This window comes from Apaloderma vittatum, unplaced genomic scaffold, assembly GCF_000703405.1.
Source record: "Apaloderma vittatum isolate BGI_N311 unplaced genomic scaffold, ASM70340v1 scaffold2752, whole genome shotgun sequence".
NCBI classification, from domain to species: domain Eukaryota; kingdom Metazoa; phylum Chordata; class Aves; order Trogoniformes; family Trogonidae; genus Apaloderma; species Apaloderma vittatum.
Genome location: NW_009701721.1, coordinates 67,560 through 86,734, shown reverse-complemented (window position 1 = coordinate 86,734; position 19,175 = coordinate 67,560). Strand labels below are relative to the sequence as shown.

The 19,175-nt window shown below is 39.7% G+C and overlaps 1 protein-coding gene across 4 annotated transcripts in view; it reads left to right on the top strand.

The window, feature by feature from the left end:
• Positions 1-19,175, top strand: part of FBLN1 (fibulin 1) — a 67,429-nt gene that overhangs the window by 30,144 nt on the left and 18,110 nt on the right. For 2 of the 4 annotated variants that reach the window (XM_009879229.1, XM_009879231.1), the window contains exons 12-15: positions 77-208; positions 764-887; positions 13,416-13,558; positions 15,760-15,891. In XM_009879229.1, the coding sequence (XP_009877531.1) occupies positions 77-208; positions 764-887; positions 13,416-13,558; positions 15,760-15,891 (531 nt within the window). Of the gene's footprint in view, positions 1-76; positions 209-763; positions 888-7,676; positions 8,122-13,415; positions 13,559-15,759; positions 15,892-19,175 lie in introns of those variants that run through there. The other 2 variants (XM_009879232.1, XM_009879233.1) reach the window with 1 other exon arrangement.

The window sequence follows — 19,175 nt, the reverse complement described above, 5'->3', positions numbered from 1 at the left end:
AGCAGGAATACTGTACATGTGCACTTGGCTGAATGTCGTGAATGCATAGTAAATTAGTGCTGTTTTTTTCTTGCAGATATTGATGAATGTGCTTTACCTACTGGAGGACATATCTGTTCCTTTCGATGTATTAATATTCCTGGGAGCTTTCAGTGTACTTGTCCCTCCACTGGTTACAGGTTGGCACCTAATGCACGCAACTGCCAAGGTGAGTTCAATAACTGAAGGGAGACCTAACTGGATTGTGGACTTCGGAAAAGTTCTAGCAAGTTTCTGTGGTTATAAAAAAGCCTTACCTACAACTTATAGGTAAAGCATTAAGCATAAGCTTGAGATCTGAAGGAACCAGTATTTCTTAATAAGTATACAGGAAATTTCTCTTGTAAACTGTAGAATCCAGTAGAAAATACCTTTTATAACATTATTAAAGAATTATAAAATTTTCTGAATATGAAGATTTCCACTATGAAATGATATAAGTTAGGTTAACTGTTAAAAGGAAATATACAATGCTGTAAACATTTCAGCAAATATTTAGGTCTTGTCCACTTAGTGGCACTGCTGCTCTTCCTTTTCCTGTTCTTGCCTGTTGTTTGGGTTAATTTTCTTCTTTTTTGGTCTCCTGCCCTCCCCTTCCAATCCTCCAATAATATTTGATTGCAACCCATGTTCTGTAATATCTAATACGATTCTTTCATCATCTGGCACCTGCAAGTAGAGGAAAGGCATGTGTTTAATCCACTCACCTTTTTCCATTTGGCAGATATTGACGAGTGTGTTGCAGAAAGCCACAACTGCTCTTTCAATGAGACCTGCTTTAACATCCAGGGGGGCTTTCGCTGTCTGTCTTTGGAATGTCCAGAAAATTACCGCAAGTCGGGAGATACGTAAGTACTTCCTTTTTCAAGGTTGAACAGTTTTTTTGGTGACACAATCTACTTTATGTCATGCCACTGCCGACTGAATACATAACAGATTCTGGCAAATATATGTTTTGCTGGTAGGCCTACGTGATGTTTTGCACACACAAGTTTGATCTCTTTCTCATGCTCCTGTTTCAGTCTAAGGAAAAGATATGCCCTTAAAAAATACCACGTGTCCATAGTTTGCATTGTAATGATCTCTAAAGCAGATGTTCTCTCTCTGGCTACTTCGAAGGCAACCTCTTAAGAAGGTTGCATTCAGCTTCAAAATTCTGATTTTTATTTCTGTTCGCACTTAGTCTCTCATTACTATTATGCTCCAGGAAAAGAGTTCTTTTAGCTCCCTCTCTGAATTCTTACCAGAGTTATTGCAAAGCATTGCAAGAATGGCCTATTTTTAGTACCATTTCACCCCTGTTAAAAAAGCTGGGAATCCTAGCAAGGGTGGTATGTTAGTTGCTGCTCTTATTTGCATCTCTTAACCTAGCTCAGAGAAAGCCTGTGCATTTTTGTTTTGAAAATATGAGACAGCTTTGGGAGGAGGGGTGACGGGCAGCTCATTTATGTCCATCAAAGGGTGCTGGCAAAGTGGAGCCATTGTTGCAGAATTTCAGTAGCGTAGCTGGAGTTTATGGCTGATGCAGGTTCCTTCTGCCTTGTGGCTTTATGGCCACCCTCTGCTCCAGAAATTCTTCCAAAGGCTGCTCTGCTGCCCCACTGCCCCCAACTCCATGTGCCCCATACCCAGGTAAGTGTGTGCTCCCCCAGCTAGGGAGGAAAGCTGATAAATCACATTTGTCATCAAGCTTGCTATTGCTTCTCACAGTCAGTGTTTATATGCTCACTGTCTTTTAGCTAAAAGTGAGTACCCTGTGCCTCTTCTGTAGAGTGAAACTACTGCTGATCTTCATCAGAGGGACTTTATGGGGATTAGTTTCCATTTAAACCTTAATCCGTGAAATGCCCTGTAAGTGGCACAGCAGATGTATTTGATCAGAACGCTGTAGAAGGAATTCATGATATAAGAGCAGGTATTTATAAAATATGCTTGTATTCTGAGAAGTGTCAATAGTAATTAGGTTTCAAATTATGTTTGTCACATCAATAAACAAGCAGTGCTTCATGATGCAGATGTTCTCTATATTCATAATATCGTGGATCCTACTTCAAAAAAAGTCATTTGCCATGGACCACTAAGCAAAATTAACAGATTTTTACTCTTATGAATATCCCTGAGCTGCAAAATTCAGTTTATAAAATACACATTGTACACACACATTCCATTTCATCTTCTTTCTCATCTGTGTTGAAATTAATGGCTATTTGAGATGTAAGTGATCTTTTGGGGAAGTAGTAGAATGTCTGAATTGTTCTTCTGAGTCTGGGTTGTTGGGGCCCTGTAATGCCTTACTCTGCCTAACTCGAACAGTCTCATAGGGAGAGATTCTTCTGATGTGCTAGGGCTATAATTAGGCTATGAGTCAGACACAAATTCTGTAGCTGCTCAGTGAAGTTCTAATTATTTTAATTCTTTGAGTTATTATCTTGTTGGATTTATTAGGTTTTTCCCTCTCAACAGCTACAGACACAGTTACTAAATTTATTGTCGAACATGCATTTGTATAAACCAAAGAGAATATGAGTTCATTATCTTTATTTCAAAAAGTCCAAGTTAATTCAATGGGGAGATAGGAACTCTCACACTTAGCCAGTGCACGGGTATCATACCAACATGACAGAATCAGAGCTTATGTGTTGGGTTACCTTGTGCCCACTGGAGAACAGTTTCATAAGACGGCTCTTTAAGACCCTTCTTACAGCTAAACTAGTTCACATGTTCTTGAATTATTTATTTTTGGCATATATAACCCAACATAGCTGATAGCTAGCATGTCTTCGTTAGCTTTTGCATGATAATGACATTAAATCACTTTTTCAACCAACCTTGTGCCAGGGCTCTAAATTCAAAATAGTTGGCTTCTCATAACATCGTATCTATTACAGATACCATTTCGCTCTCCTTTCTATTCAAAACACATTCCAGTTTCACCAACTTGGCACATCCTAAGAAAGACAACGCATCTTTCGTTCCCATCAAGTTGGCAGCTCACGTGATTGTTTTTTGGAATAGCTATAGTTTAATAGGCCTCAGTCCAAATTTGTTCATTCCTGATTCTCCTCGGAATCCTTATGTACAGGCAACAGCCCTCAGTAATCCAGAAGTTTTCTTACCCAATACCTTAAAAGTAGAGATTTCTGCATGGTGGTTGTTGCAGTGGTGATTGTCATCAGATGAAGTAATTGCAGGATCATCCCATGCTACAGGCTGAAAGCTCAGGATGCTATATAGATACTCTGAGATTCAGGAGGAAACTGCCTGTGTAACCTTTCCCAAAGGCCAGCAAAGTGCCTGGCATAGTCCAATCCTTAATGCTAACAATTTTATTGAAGGCCTTATCTCTGTTCCTTAAATTCTGCTTTTTTTTTTTTTTTCCTCCTTGATCAGCCTATAAGCTTGGCATTTTTCCAAGGATAATTAAGATCTACTGCTACTCATGATAGGACTTAACTTGCTGTACTGCCTTGCCAAGCACTTTTTGTTTTCAAATTGCATAACAAATTCTCTTTATGCGACACTGAAGTCTAACATTTGTAATATTTAAGCCAAGAAAAATAGTAGAAAAGATAAAGAAGCGGTTATGGCGGCATGTCAGAAATGTGTATTGCATTGAGCCAGATTGAGAAATATTTTTATATTCTAGACATGTCTGTGTATTATTAAGGTTGCCTGTCGCTTCTGATTATTAGGACCTGCTTTAAACAGCTTAGGATTTTGCCAAAACATAACCAACGGCTGAAATTTTACATGCCAGGTATCTGACTCAAGCTCAAGTTTTGGCAAATTCCAGCCCAAACAGTTCACTCATTTCGAAGAATGAGGGTAGGGAGGAACGCATTCTCTTGTATGTTTAAGAGGTTTCGGTGGTGGAGTTTTTTTGGTGCTTTTTTTTTAACAGTTTGCTGTTATGTTTTGGGGCAGAAATATGAAATTTGTTAGATTAATTTTGTAGGTTTTGTTATCTGTACCAAAACCCTCTGAAAGTTCTAAAATTTGCAAAAATGCAAATTGCATTTAGCCTTTTTTCATAAACCTTAGGAAATGAGGACCTGGGTGGGTAATCATAGAATTATAGAATATTAGGGGTTGGAAAAGACCTCTAGAGATCCTCTAGTCCAAACCCCTGCCAGAGCAGGATCCCCTAGGGCAGCCACACAGGAACGTGTCCAGGAGGGTTTTGAAAGTCTCCAGAGAAGGAGACTCCATCACCTCTCTGGGCAGCCTGTGCCAGGGCTCTGTCACCCTCACAGTAAAGAAGTTTCTCCTCATGTTGAGGTGGAACTTCCTATGTCCTAACTTAATCCCATTATTTCTTGTTCTATTGCTGGGCACCAGTGAGGAGAGATTGTCTCCTTCCTCTTGACACCCACCCCTCAGATATTTCTAGACGTTAATAAGGTCCCCTCTCATCCTTTCAGAGATATGTAGTGTATAGTTTAGTAATAATACTTGATTAGTCATTCAGCGTGTTGAGATGGTTTCCCTATATGAAGCAAATCACAAAGCTATAAAGTTCTTTTCCCTTCAGTGCATGGGGAATTGTCATATACAATCCAGCTCCTTTGGGCACAAAGGAATAAATGACCTCTGCAGCATGTGAAAACAAGGCTCAAAAATTAACAGAAGGGAAATAAGAAAATATTTTCTCCTCATTTCTCTGCTAGGAAATGTTGTATTCATTATCTAAAAGGGAATCTATCTAGTTTTCCTAGTTTTCTTTCCACTTGGTACATGAAATTCAAACTGTGAACAATTCTTTGAAACTGGTACTTCAGCCACATAAATAAACCTAAGAGAAGAGAGTAGTAAGTGGGGTAAAATAATCAGGAACAAATTCAGGAATGAGTGTTTAGCAGCATCATATCCTTTTTTTTTTCTCGAGCCCATGCACCTAATTGCAGGGGTTTGCAAAGATGCATATAAAACTGCCTCATTGCAAATATTTCACTTGGGCTCTGTGTTGGGTTTCACTGGTAGCATCTCACTGCCTCTTCTGTGCTCCCCTTCTCCCGCAGGGTACCCCGTGCCCTCTCCCACAGCAACGCGGCGTGGTGGCAGGTCCCTGCTGAGATGCCGTGGAGCTGGAGCAGCACCCGGGCTCTTGGGCTGCTCCCTCACCAGCAGGAGGTTGTTGGATTCCCCTGCTGTATGATTTTCTTCTGCCCACTGAAGGGAAGCATTTAAATAAGGTCTAGAGAGTACATAGGGATTAAAAATGCTCATTGCTTGTTGCCTTTGTGGTGCATGACCCCAGAATGAACTCTGATTCTCGAAAGCAATAATATTTGCTATCTCTCCTTTGCGGTTATTTGATGGAACAATTAGTGCACATTAACTAAACCTATATTGAGGTGTGCAGCGTGTAGTGTGCACCACCAAAGAATAAGATAAAAGATGATGAATTCTGAATAATTCTAGCTCCCAGCCACAGGCACCTCTGCCTCCACAAATAACTTTCTGAATCAGCAGAATGTCCTTTTTCAAACCTTACAAAGCTGGGAGCTTTGGTTTTTGTTTTTTTGTTGTCTTAAAAATTTCTGGCTGTTATTATAAAATGTATTTTACTGTTATAGAAGAATAAATCAGAGCATCTCTATGAGCATGCAAGTGCTCATGAGCATGGACATGTTTCCAAAAAGATTTACATGAAGAAAACATTTCCAACTCAGAAATTAACTGTCTTGACTTGCATTATGATTTCGGTGAAATCAGGTAGCCTCATGATTTCAACAAAACCAAGTAATTCTTTTTAGTGGGGTTACTGATGACATTCCAGAAAAGAATGCAGAGCTCACTATACCTGAAAATGTTCCAAGAGTATCCACACCTAATTAGCTGGCCATCCTGTGAAGACTTGTGCGTGCTCTTTACACACATGAATAAAATTAAGAATGCATTTAAGTCTTCAAAGGATTGCTTTGTACTTTCATTTGCAAGTGGTATTAAAGGAAAACATAGAACACATCAACTGAAGAACTGAGGGTGCTTTTAACTACTCTTTTTGAAAGTGCTTACTTTGCATATAATGAGAAGTTCCTGGAATTCAGGTCATCATGCACTGGCAACAAAGTGGGGCTTGCTTGTGAGCCACAGTTCTGTTGATACCAGATATTCCTGATAGGAGCGCAATTTTATGTGTCAAAATAAAATAAATTAAATGGGCACTCAAATTTCCTTGTGGTAGTAAGAAGCAAACCATGCTTTCATGCTGGAGCATTTCTTAGTAAAGAAATGAATAATTTAGGTTCCAAAACCTCAGCCTCTGGGCTGAGTATTGCTTTTGAGTGGAGAGGCTCTTGTACATAATTTAATTGATTCATATTTGGGCATGAGGCAGGTTTGGAGCTAAATGCACAACCTGATCATCCTGAAATTTTGCAAAGTCATCATCCAGCTGAGACAGTCACGTCTACCTCTACTTCCACACAGCTGTCTGAGTGGATGGTCAGGTACCAAGTTGAATGTGGCGATTTAGGGATATCTTCAATCTGAAATCCTTATGAACTTTTCCCTGTATGCAATTCTTTAAACGCTTCTCAAACCCACCAGGTATCATGACATGTCAGATCTTCTTTAAAGTGAACTACAGCACTCTTTAATAGCAGTGACTTTAATGCCCATACCTCTTTGTGTGTTTTACTGGACAAACCTCGCGTCTCGGTAGCAGAAAGGCAGGACATTGCTCCCTCCTTGCAAATCATGATTTCTAGTGCTGATGTTCATTGTTCACTATCAGCCTGTGACCTTTTCCTAGTTCTCTTGATTTTTCACTCTAATACAATGCGTAGTGACAAGGGAAGGAAAGAGCAGAGGTCAACTTTCTCATGTACCGGCACCATTCCTGTGGCTCAAGGCTGCCTAAGAGTGGAGTGAACGCGTAGGGCACATGCTGGAGACATCAGGCCTTTGGATCTTGTTTTCAGTGCTTGCCTAGGTGGGCATTAGACTGACTCAGGCTGGTTCTGCTGGTAGCACAGAGGAGTACTGTGCCGCTCCAGGAGGAAGGAGGTTTGTCTTCAAAGCAAATAAACCTTAACATACAGGCTCAGTTGGAAGTAAGTTTTACATTCCTCTGTATGTTGTCAGATGATGAACAAACTTTGTGCGGTATCTAGAGTGCCTCTTCTCTCTCAGAAAGACCAACTCCTTGTACATTTGTGGTTTTTAGAATACATTGCTCTCTCTTAAAATCCAGTCACACCTCCTAAGTAGGATGCAGTCAACTCACTAACCTCTTAGGATCTCTTCCTCTATTTAATGTATTTCCAGTCAAAAAAAGAATAAAACTTGGGGAAAAAAAAAAAAAAGCCAGTATAGTCCCTAGCAAGAGCTTATCTGATCTAAATGCAAATAAACTCTCACCCACACTGAGGTGCCAGACTCAATCCATCTGTGCATGCAAACAAAGGGCAACACTTCTGAAAATGGCAACACTTTTCCAAAAGCAACAACTACAGTCAAGTTCATCCATGTTTAATAAATGTCCATTTGCAATATGACTGAGGTGCCATGCTGAAGAATGCTGTATGCAAGTCAACATGTCTTTTCCCACCCCCACTGCCCTTGCTCTCCTATCACGCTTGCTAAATGTACGCTAATCTTCCTCTTGTCTTGTGTTCTCACTTTTCTTGCAGTCGCTGTGAGCGCTTGCCTTGTAATGAAAATAAGGAGTGCCAGAGCCTGCCTCTGAGAATAACCTACTATCACCTCTCTTTTCCTACCAACATTCAAGTACCCACCGACATTTTCCGCATGGGCCCTTCCAATGCTGTCCGTGGGGACAAAATTCTGCTGTCCATCATCAGCGGGAACCAGGAGGGGGTTTTCACCACAAAAAAAGTGAACAACCACAGTGGCATTGTGGTCATGCAGCGGCAAATCACAGAGCCCAGAGACGTTCTTCTGACAATTCAGATGCAACTTTCCCGCCATGGAACTGTCAACACATTTATTGCCAAACTTTTTATCTTTGTCTCTGCACAGCTTTGATCCCTATCTTACAGGCATCATTGGCTATTTTTTTCTCTTCTAAGAGTAGCTTTTTCCCCCCAATTTTAATAAAGTTTTAGTTCATCTGTTGCATGCTGCACTTGCATTTTATTTGCCATCATCACAGTTCTCCACTTTGCCCTATCACTGAACATCTCAATTTGGGGAGATTCTTATGTGTACTCTGCATCATTATGAAAAGCAGAAATTGGTGTCCAAGAGCTTATTACTTGAATAAACTGAGGACTGAAAACTATCAATTTACTTCACGTAGTAGTGGAGTTGGTGTCATACAGAGCTACATATGTTTAGGTCTAAGTTTTCAAAACAAAATACATACATAATGTGAGCTATCTCAGCGGAGACACCTTTAGAGAGTTTCGTCACTTAATGGGGCAAATACTGTGCATTTTCTGAAAATCTGATAAGAGAGCATAACTTAGGACCTCAGAGGTGCCCCAGCACACAAGTTTGGAGTGTGTGGAGCCAGATTCTCAAGCTGCACATTATCATTGCTCTGTTGTAGCTAGTGAACTTGTACTGATGTCTCCCAGGTACAGATCCCAGTTCTAACTTGTAAGGGTGGTACAAAGAGAATCTCACACAGAATCACAGAATTGCCCAGACTGGAAAAGACCTTTAAGATCATCGAGTCCAATCATTAACCTAACATTGACAAGTCCTCGACTAAACCATATCCCTAAGCACTATGTCTACATGACTCTTAAATACCTCCAGGGACTGGAACTCCACCACTGCCCCAGGAAACCCATTCCAGTGCTTGGTAACCCTTTCAGTAAAGAAATTTTTCCTAATAGCCAGTCTAAACTTCCCTAGGCATAATTTGAGGCCATTTCCTCATGTCCTCATTTATCACTTGTACCACCTCTCTACAGCCTCCTTTAAGGTAGTAGGAGAGAGCAATAAGGTTTTCCCTGAGCCTCCTTTTCTCCAGGCTAAACAACCCCAGTTCTCTCAGCCACTCCTCAAAAGACTTGTGCTCTAGACCCTTCATCAGTTTTGTTGCCCTTCTCTGGACATGCTCTAGTGCCTCAGTGTCCTTATTGTATTGAGGGACCCAAAACTGAATGCAGTACGTCTACTCCAAAGAACACTTATTTTAGAGAAATTTCATCTTCCTTTCTGTAGAATTTCCACTGAATTGAAAAAATAATGATGGGAAAACACCAATGAACTTCCTAACAGCATTCACCTGGCAGCTCCTTTATATTTCTCAGGCTCTACCCTGAGATGTGTCTACAGGAACGTTTGAAAAAGATATTTAATCAGTCTCATAACTTTTTTTGGTCTATCCAACTTCTATATCAAAGCTGATAAATTTTTAACTATATAGACTTTACTCACCACCACCACCAAACCCTAGGAGCTCTGAAAGGTCAGCCAGAATTCCAATATCTAAATCTTTCTTCTACCACTGTCTTTCTTTACTTCTATGCAGTCAAGTACAATACTGCTGCCCGTATATATCGGCAGAATAGTCAGTCCATAGGTGAATGAGGAATAATCCACGTGAATGCACATATTAAAAAAAAGTGCTTCATTAGGTAAATACAGATAGCACAGGCAAGGTACAAGATTAGAAACTGGGAACCTTCTAAACCAAGATCACAAACCCTAATTACCTGAACACAAGGAATTACTCTATTAACTGTAAGCTGCAGGCTCTCAGGCTCATCATCAGCCAGGGACTTAAATTGGGGCACGATCGCAGCACTCTGCCAGAGTATTACATGTTCCCTAAGGCAAAGTTTATCCCAGCTGGCTGACAGGAGTTCAAGTCTCATGAGGAATGCCAATGTTTAATAAGTCTGTTGACACATACTTATAAAGCTGCCAGAAGTTGCCAGTGGGGATAGAGTCCCAACTTTAAATATTGAAAGCACGAGCCCATGCTACTTGAGCTAATGAGGTTTCTTACCACCACAGAAGATGCTTGTACATAAATGCCCTCTGCCTACCAGTACATTATGAGGCCATAATTAAGTAGGATAAAGATTCAAAAATAAACTTCATTTTTGCAAGCATTAATATATATTTGTTTGGCAGAAAAAGAAGGGAGCATGTGAGTCTGGCCCTCAGTACTGTAGAACACTGCCACATTAACTGCATTCAGCAAGTAATTCAAGAACACAGAGCTCAGGTTCTCCTCTTTTAGATGCTTTAATGCTGCAGTGTATCTGGAACTTTCAGGAACATGTGTGGAATTATGTAGCACCACTTACGTGAGTGGTTCTTGCCAAAGGAAAGTGAAATCACAGCTCCTGGTCCAAAGAACTTACTAACTGAATCAAATGGAGACCATTAAAAGGATTACACCAGGACCCAAGAAGAAAGCAAATATATTCGGAACTGTTTCTTAACTTTTTTTTCTTTTAAATGAAAAAGGCTTTGTGGAGGTACCAGGTCCAAAGCTGCAGTTTTTGTTATGGCTGCAAAACCTGTAGGAAATTATTTGAATAAAGAAAGTTCTTAGCACTTAGGAAGAAACTTTTATCGGTCTAGTCGCTGCTATAGAAGGATATGAGCAAAAAAAGATAAGTCAGCTAATCAGAAGATCAAATGCAAAGATGATGTGTAAGGATAAAATAAAAAGTATTTGAGATCAGAGCACATAATTAATAGTGAATATCAGGATTTGAAGTAGATGCTTGCTGTCAAAGAAGTTGCTCCAGAAGATATCTGAAGATGTACCGTTGAAGCAATGAGAGAACAAAGTGTTACCCACTGCATTTTGGATGTGCTGAAGCAATTAACAGGGATATCAAAAGGAAGGAGATCATAGAATAACTACTTAGGCGGGGGAAATGAAAGCACAAGCTCAAGCTTAGTCGTGTGGACAGGGCACGCAAAAGAAAAAGTTACGAGATTTGCAAGAGGAGAGGAATGGTGCAAGAAATGGAACTGTACATGAACGTTTGTCACATGTATGGTTTACAAGTTGGGTAGATCTAGAAACTAGTTCTAGTTAGGAACTAACACAAATCACTCGTGGTCATTGTGATCCTCTGTTTATATATGCAGGGTACTTAATTCATGTCAGAATATTGTACTCCAGTGAATCAGAAGTGAGAATTACGAAAGTAAGTCTCACAACTTCATCTTAAACAAATTAATGGCTTTATTGGATGAGAATTTCAGAAATGTTTCTTTTTGCCAATTTTGTTGCAGCTGAAGTTGAGAGTAAAGCTCCTTTTCCTTGCCGGAGGTAGCAAAGGCAGAACAATACCTAATGCTTTGGACACTCCCACAGTGTTTTTGCATAGAAATTCTATTATCTAAATACAACTGTGAAAATTTAGGATGCTGTATGTATTGTATTACTACTTCATTAGTATTAATGTTTCAAAATGAGTTATGCAAGCTACTCTTTATTGGTGTTCCTAAAACGTTTAGATGATGATGCTATAGTTATTATTTGTGTGTTATATAATGCAAAGAGAAAAAGTTTTAAAGAACTTTTTCAGAATTTGTAAATATATTATTGGAAGTACAACCAGTTTGACTTGGCTGTTGTGATCCCAGCTCAGAAAGATCCTGAGGAAATACGCAGTGTTGTTTGTATGGTTGTATAGATGTAAATGTCTACTAACCTCCTCTATACACAGTAGGGAAAAAAACGGGGAGGGAGGAGGAGAGAGAGGAAAACAAACATGAATTATGTATGTTTTGCCTCAATTCTAATTGTTAAATATTTTGAAATAGACTCTCTTACACTGGAACTATGTAATTTAGCTGATGCTTGTTTCACGGATGTGAGGGTCAACTAGCCGGCAGTCCTTCCTTAATTTGATGGCTGAGGTTTAAAATCTGTTATTGTAGGTCAGACTACTGTGTCCATATATCCAGAATTAATTTATTTTAAAATGACCAGCATGAGGCATTTCAGAAGAAAGCCCTATTCTGTTCCCTGTGAAATATTTAGGAAATGATGAAATTTTGTACCTGGGCAGAGGTGAAAAGTAAAAAGTCTCTCCTCACCTGTATCTCCTAGCCAGACCCAAAATATCAACTATAGAGTAAGAAAAACAGGCCAGACTCAGCTGATGTAAATTATCCCAGCTTCATTGCCTTCGATGGACTATGCCGGTTCACATCTGTTGAAGCATGATTTCCTTAATGTTGACTCATGTTTTCTCTTTTATCTTTATTTTAGCTTCATACAGTATCAACATGTTTGGCTTTGTTTTCTTTGATGAGTGAGTGTGGGTAACATATAATAAGAAGTTACTGATGTATTTATTATTAATAGAGCCATAAAGACCCTTTGAACATATGAAAAAAGATGGATTGTAGGTGTGGACTTGGGTAACACATTCTGAAAAGGGCAAGAACCATTTGTTTCTTGAGGTATCTTGACAAACTAAAGCTTCCATTTTTGTTTCCCTTTTAACTCAGTGAATTTTTCTTCCTTTTAATCTCCTAATTCCCCCCCTCTGACATTGTAGTCTTTTCCTTTTTCCACTTAGAAATATGAAGAAATGGGCAGGTCAAAGTTGAGATCATTTGTGAGGCTTAGTCACATTGTAAGTCCCAGCGTAGCCCTTTCATCTCTCATGAACACAGAGTGGGTATTGTGTGAAGTTCTTGAACTGTAAGTGACTTTAAATTCACTCTAGTGGACAAGGGTGAGAAGAAGTCATTTAACTTTTAATAGACTTTCAAGGATGAATGAGCAGCTGGTTGAGATAGAATATAAAATGACCCTTACCATTTCCCCAAACTCAGAATTCAACCTTTGAGGTTTTAAATAATGTGGTTAACTTTTTTTCATCTTCCGGTTTCCATTCCTCTCTGTTTTCTCAGTTTAGATGGAAAGGGATGTGTACAAATAAAAGAATTTAGAGGCTTTTCTGGCTCTTGCTGCACTGAAAATTGTGAAAGAGAGTTGGCCCTTCAGGTATTTCCTACTAGATTTCCAGAATGGAGACAGTTGTTTCTGCTTTATATGACTGATTATCACATGGAGTACCAAAAGGCTTGTGCAAATAAGTGTAGCTCCACTGCAGTTGGTGGGGCCATGCCAATGCATTGCAGCTGGGGATCTGGGCCCAGGTGCTTGGTTTACTAGGTACTTGGTTTGTTTCTACTTGGAAAGATGCTTTATATGGTGTCTTCTGCACTATAGTTCTCCCTATTTTTATATGTGTGGCTTGAAGTACTGGGTTTGAGGGAGTTTTGATGGCAACTTTTAGCCAAGACAGATTTTTTCAGTGGGTCAGCAGTTCTGATGATCTGTATTTGTCTAAGTTTCTGACGTGAAGAGTGAACACTTAAATAAATCATAGTTTCTAGCTCCCCTGATTGCAAAGTACGAAGTAATTAGTTTTCAGGATAAATATGCATCTCTCTCTCATTTCTCTTAGTGTCAGACTTGAAAAGACAGATACTATCCGTTGCATTAAGTCTTGTCGACCAAATGATGTCAGCTGTGTCTTGGATCCAGTCCACACAATTTCCCACACTGTCATTTCACTGCCCACGTTCAGAGAATTTACAAGACCTGAAGGTAAGTGGCTTGTTCCTTGTTCCATTTAATAGACTACAACTCTACCGGAAATCCTTGCCTAAAGCCAGACTAGCTACCGGTGCAGTAAAATGTTTGCACGGTTCCAAATTATAGTGTACTATACGTTTAATTAAAACCTTCGATATCCAGGAGTTTTAATTCTGTGGGGCAAAGCAAGTCATTCTGAGCTCTAACTCATATAGCTTTCCAGTCTAAGGAAATAGTGAGTTTAAATTCTCATTTACCACATTTACTCAGATAACAGCTGTGTGCCCCATGACTTGATTCTTCCCTTTTTTGCAGATTTTGCGATAGGAAGTAGGTGGTTACTATATTTCTCTCATCTGTGTATAGTCTCTGTGTTTGCTATTGGAGGGTGGCTTGTTCCAAGCATATAGCCTTTATCTATGTGCAAACATTAATTATAAAATAATTATATAGAATATCTATAGGGGCAGTGGTTTTAACCTAGAGCAGGATAGATTTAGATTAGACATTAGGAAGAACTTCTTTACTGTGAGGGTGGTGAGACTCTGGAACAGGTTGTCCACAGAAGTTGTGGAAGCCCCTGCCCTGGGAGTGTTGAAGGCCAGGCTGGATGCGGTTCTGAGCAACCTGGTTAAGTGGGAGGTGTGCCTGCCCATGGCAGGGGAGTAGGAACCAGATAATCTTTAAGGTTCAACCAGTCTATGATTCTATGGTCTAGTACTGTGATTTGCCTGTATTTTACCTATTGAAAAACAAATGCTTTTTAAATTACAGAATAAAGGAAGGGAAATTCCAAAGACTAGGTAGAAGTTTTTAAGCTAAGATATTAAAAAAGCATCCAAGTGAGTGGTTGTCCAGCCACAAAGTGAATTTTTTCAGCCCCAGGTGCTGCACTTTCATGGGCACTTGCGTATTTCTTTAGTTCTTTCAGCCTCTGCAGGACCTGTGAGTTTTCAAGTCCTGCAGTTTCATAAGGATTGCACTTACTTTGCTTATAAACTTACAGATCAAGAGCTGGATTTTGCTCCTTGGCATTTGTAATCATTTTCTGGCAGCTTCACTGGGGATTGCCTAGACAACCGTAGGTAGGGTGACTGTCTATGATTCTGTGATTCTTCAGCCCTGCGGCAACTTACTGTGTGGCACAGACACAGAGTGAGAAGAAGGGGACAGAAGAAAGGAAGGTTATTTTGGAAGGGCTTTTAAAGATCTTAACTCCCTATTTACGATGCACCCAGAGTCTCAGCCTCACCATCTCAGGAAGTTGACCTAAATGAAAGCCAAAGCCAATTCTTTTCTGTACCAGGCTGAAGGAATAGGGCAAGAGACGTCGTATAGGAACAATTTAGCCACCAGTAACTTTGCTGCGTAGAGCTCCTATACTTCGTTTCAGGCCTGTTTCAGGCCTTGTCTGGCCCTACTTCACAGGGAACTTAGGAATGCCCTATAGCCACTTCTACTCCCATACACACCCCTTCAGCTTCACCAGGTGTACTGGCAGCAGAGCTAAGGATTTGGGCCAGGATGCTTCCCAAACCCTTCCCTCATTAGTCCATCCTCATGATTTAATAAAGAGAGATGAGACCTAACGATCTGAGGGTACTACCAAAGATGTTCCTAAACTGTAATTCAGTGTATGGCCTTGGGTAAATCCTTACAGCCCCATGGTTTAGTTTCATCATATTTAGAGCGAGGATAATAATGAGAATAATAATATTTACCTTCTTCACAAGGGGCTTGAAAAATAGTTTCATTTTATTTTTTTTTTAGTCTAAACCCATATTTCCAATACTCAAGAGGACTGTAATTTGTAAAGACAATACTTTGTGTAGCTGCGTCAGGGAGTCGGAGTTCAGGGGTTTATCTGTTTGGTGCCCCTCCACTACCCACCTTGTGGATCTTCAGTGTTATCCTCTTTGGGTACATGCTAGAAGTCTGACTGATTTCTAAGAGTGGTCTCTCCAGACTCTAAAAATAATACTGTTTCGGCTTCGAGGCTTCTTGGATGGTGCAGGAGGAGAAAATAAATCTATCTGAACCCTTCCTTCCCTCAGATTTTTCTTTCATTTTAAAGGACAAACTGGGAGTGGTAGGGAAGGTAAGTGTCCTCCACCAGCTTTGAGGACAAGTAATTTTGGATCAAATTCTGTTGGGTTCTTCAGTGATGTTTTCAGATACTTCTTGGTACGTTCTGTGATACTTTCTATTTGCAGAGATTATTTTTCTTCGTGCCATCACACCTACATATCCGGCCAACCAGGCAGACATCATATTTGACATAACAGAAGGAAATTTAAGAGATTCCTTTGATATCATCAAGCGTTACATGGATGGGATGACAGTGGGTGAGTATAGTGTTTTGTGTTTACTATCTTCTCTCAATAATATTGTAGAACAGGGTCGAAGAAGTTAACTCAACTAATTAGTTCCCACCTTGATTTTCAAGCCTTTATTGATTTAATGTTCTGCAGTCCAGTATGTATAATTTGAACTCATATCACAGAAGCCTAAACTTTAATTTGTGAAGTACTTTAACTTTTTTCAAAACTGCTCCAATTACAATTGCAAATGGATTAGCTATAAAATTATGAGGTTTGCCCATTATAATCAAATCAAATATAACTATGTAGTATGTCAGCAAAGAGACTGTAAATTTAATTAACTGTCCTTTCTTGTTTAAATAGCATTGCAACAATTTTTGGATAATAACCAAAGTTTTTAAGCAGTACCGAATTTATTGAAACTGTTGCCCGTTGTAATATTTAATGACAAGCTGGTTCGGTTTTGAATAAACACCTCTGTTGAGGGTAAAGGGGATCTGTCAAATGCTGTGGTTTAGAAGAAACTTCCGAGTGGAACGCACACGCTTGATTTACAGTCTCAACTTGGCAGAGAGGAGACATGGCAGGGGTATACCTGTGTATATGGGTCATACACCAGACCACCTCGTACAGGAGGGAAGGGCTTGCAACCCCACCTGGAGTCATACTTTCTGGTAGGTTTCTTTCAGAGCAGGGCTCTTCTGGGAGATACAACACATGTTGCATCCAGTATGTAATGTGTATAGTGTATGGAATACATATACATACGTGCGTACAGGTATATGTTTCCCATGTGTACTGTAGCTTGGCTTTCTTCTGGGACCCAACATAGCCAGGAGTGGTTGGCAAAATCTTTGAAGGTTGCTAAGGAGGAGTGGGTCCCAGCTGATGTGCTGCTCTGCCCAGTGTGAGTTGTTAGTGCAGTGCCAGGGGAATATGCTGTGATTCTCATGCTTAGAGAATGAATATACTGGGTATTAAAAAGAAGTATTTGATTGCACTTTATTAATGTTTATTTATAAAAATAAAGGGCCACCTTTCCTGGTGAACATTTGTGTTTCAGTATGTGAATACGCAGATTTGGCTCAGGTTTATACATGTGCCTCTGGGCTTTCTAGCAGGACTTGTCTGGATGAAAAGAAAAATCGTTGCTGTGCTTCTTCCATATGGGTGGTTTAAAAGTCATTTTTAGCCTGATCTGAAGGTGGCACTGTTGCATTTCAGAAGCATGATAGCGCAGTGTCAGCTGTGCAAAGGTTTTAAGAACTGTAGATAAAAATCATAAGTCATTAGGTTTATATTTCTTTCTTTATCAAACAGAAGTATACATGTGAATGCTGAGAAAGAGTGAGAACCTGTTAAAGCAGGATGATAAGATTACAGATTTCAGGTATTGGGTTGAGTCTTTCTTTATAAGAGTATAAATGTTATCAGATCCCACAGTAGTTACAGTAGTTTGCTTTCCGTGCTGTGTGCTTTCTGTCTGAAATAAGAAAGAAGGATGTGTTTAAAAATTTGACTGGCCAAGGTATTCGCCTGAGGGAAGTGTTTCCATGTTGAATAGTAGGACTGCGTGTCAATGGTATTTGACTTGGTAAACTGGATATCTGCCTCACAACGTTAGGAGAAAGAGGATATTCTTATCACCAGGTCGAAGGGATATGATATATGCCTAAGTACATTCCCAGCTCTGCAAAAGAATTGGGCAACTCTTTCTTCACCTCAGTTCCCCCATGTGCAACATGGAGATGATAAAACATGCCTACTACTGTCTTAATTAATTCTTGTATGTAAGAGTCTTAATTAATTCCTCTATGTAAAAGTACCTTGAGATTAATGGATAGAAGCTGCAAAGTAAACTGCCTGCAGCAGAATTGGAAAAGGAAAAACAAAACAAAACCCCAGCTGATATTACCTGGAGGGGCAGAGGTTCAGGATAGTATGTTGTATGTGTGAAATTAGGATTGCAGATAATTCTTCCAGCAGCTGTTCTGCTGCTCTCATCATATTTTTTTTTCTTATTATTAATAATCAGAATGTTAGATTCTCCCATAAAAGTGCTGGAAAGTTTTCAAGACAAATAAATAAGATGGGATCCTCGTCCATAGGAGTTCACGAATTGCATCCATCTTGTAAAGAAAGGGGAAGGGTTTGCATTAACAGTGCAAAAAGACAAAGGCAGACGATGTCAGAAGGCTTTATTGGTTATTCCATTAAGTTATAACAACATAAGAACCATGGGGATATGGGGATGCAACATAGGGACTTTAGCAGAGTGAATGTCCAACCAGCACCATAACCGGTGTCCCAACATATTGGTCAGTAACAGACAGGTATACAGCAATCCTTCTCCAAATACAGTGCTCCAGCTTGTCATCAGTTTCTGTGCTTCTGGGAAAGCACACCTGGACCATCATGCTTGGTGACGACTGATGGGCATATTCCTCTTGAATATGTCTAGCCTATTTCGTAATTTTTTTTTTTTTCTGCCTGTATTGTAGAGGAAAGCATACATTTACTCTGATAACTCTGGGTAAAAGGAATAATAAGCATGTTTCATTCTCTTGTAATATTTCAGGAGAAATGGCCAGAGCATCAAAGCTATTATATCTGCTAATGGAAATTAGATCACTGTAAGATCACTATCTTTTCTCTACAAGACAAATTTTCTCTACCAAAGAAAAGACAGAAAACCTCTATAGGAGTTTGGTTGTGGGGTTTTTTTTAAAGACATGGACTTGCTCAGAGAGAGGGTAAATCTGTAAGAGTACATGGAAAAAAAGCAGGAAAATAGTTACTAGTGTTACTGAAAGAGTTGAGTATAATAAACCTTGACTCAGTGTCAAAGCAGAGGAAACCAATGAAGGGATTCAGAGAAGGGAGGGAGCACTGGGAAAAGAGGGGGAGAAAGGACAGATCAGTGAAGGTGCTTTTGCAGGAAGTTCTCATTGCTAGGTTGTCACAAACAAGAAGAGGTATGATGCCTGAAGAAGGACTTGCATCTAAACTGTGTTTGTGAATGGAAAGGAATAAGATAGTCTCAAAAGTGTTAACACCAAAAAAAAAAAAAAGAAAAGGTATAGGTTTCTTTTGGTAAAGGTGGGAGGAGCTGTTAGAGATGGAGTTAAAAATGAAAAGTGAGGACTTCAACACTGACAGAACTGTGGACTGAAGAGAGTCAGGTCGTCAGTTTTACCCATTATACCTTTAAAGTGACACTGAGACATCAAGGAGATGTTGGTGAAGCTAGAAATATGAAAGATTGGATGGAGAGTGGCTGATCAGGCTGGTTTATGATGAGAGATAGC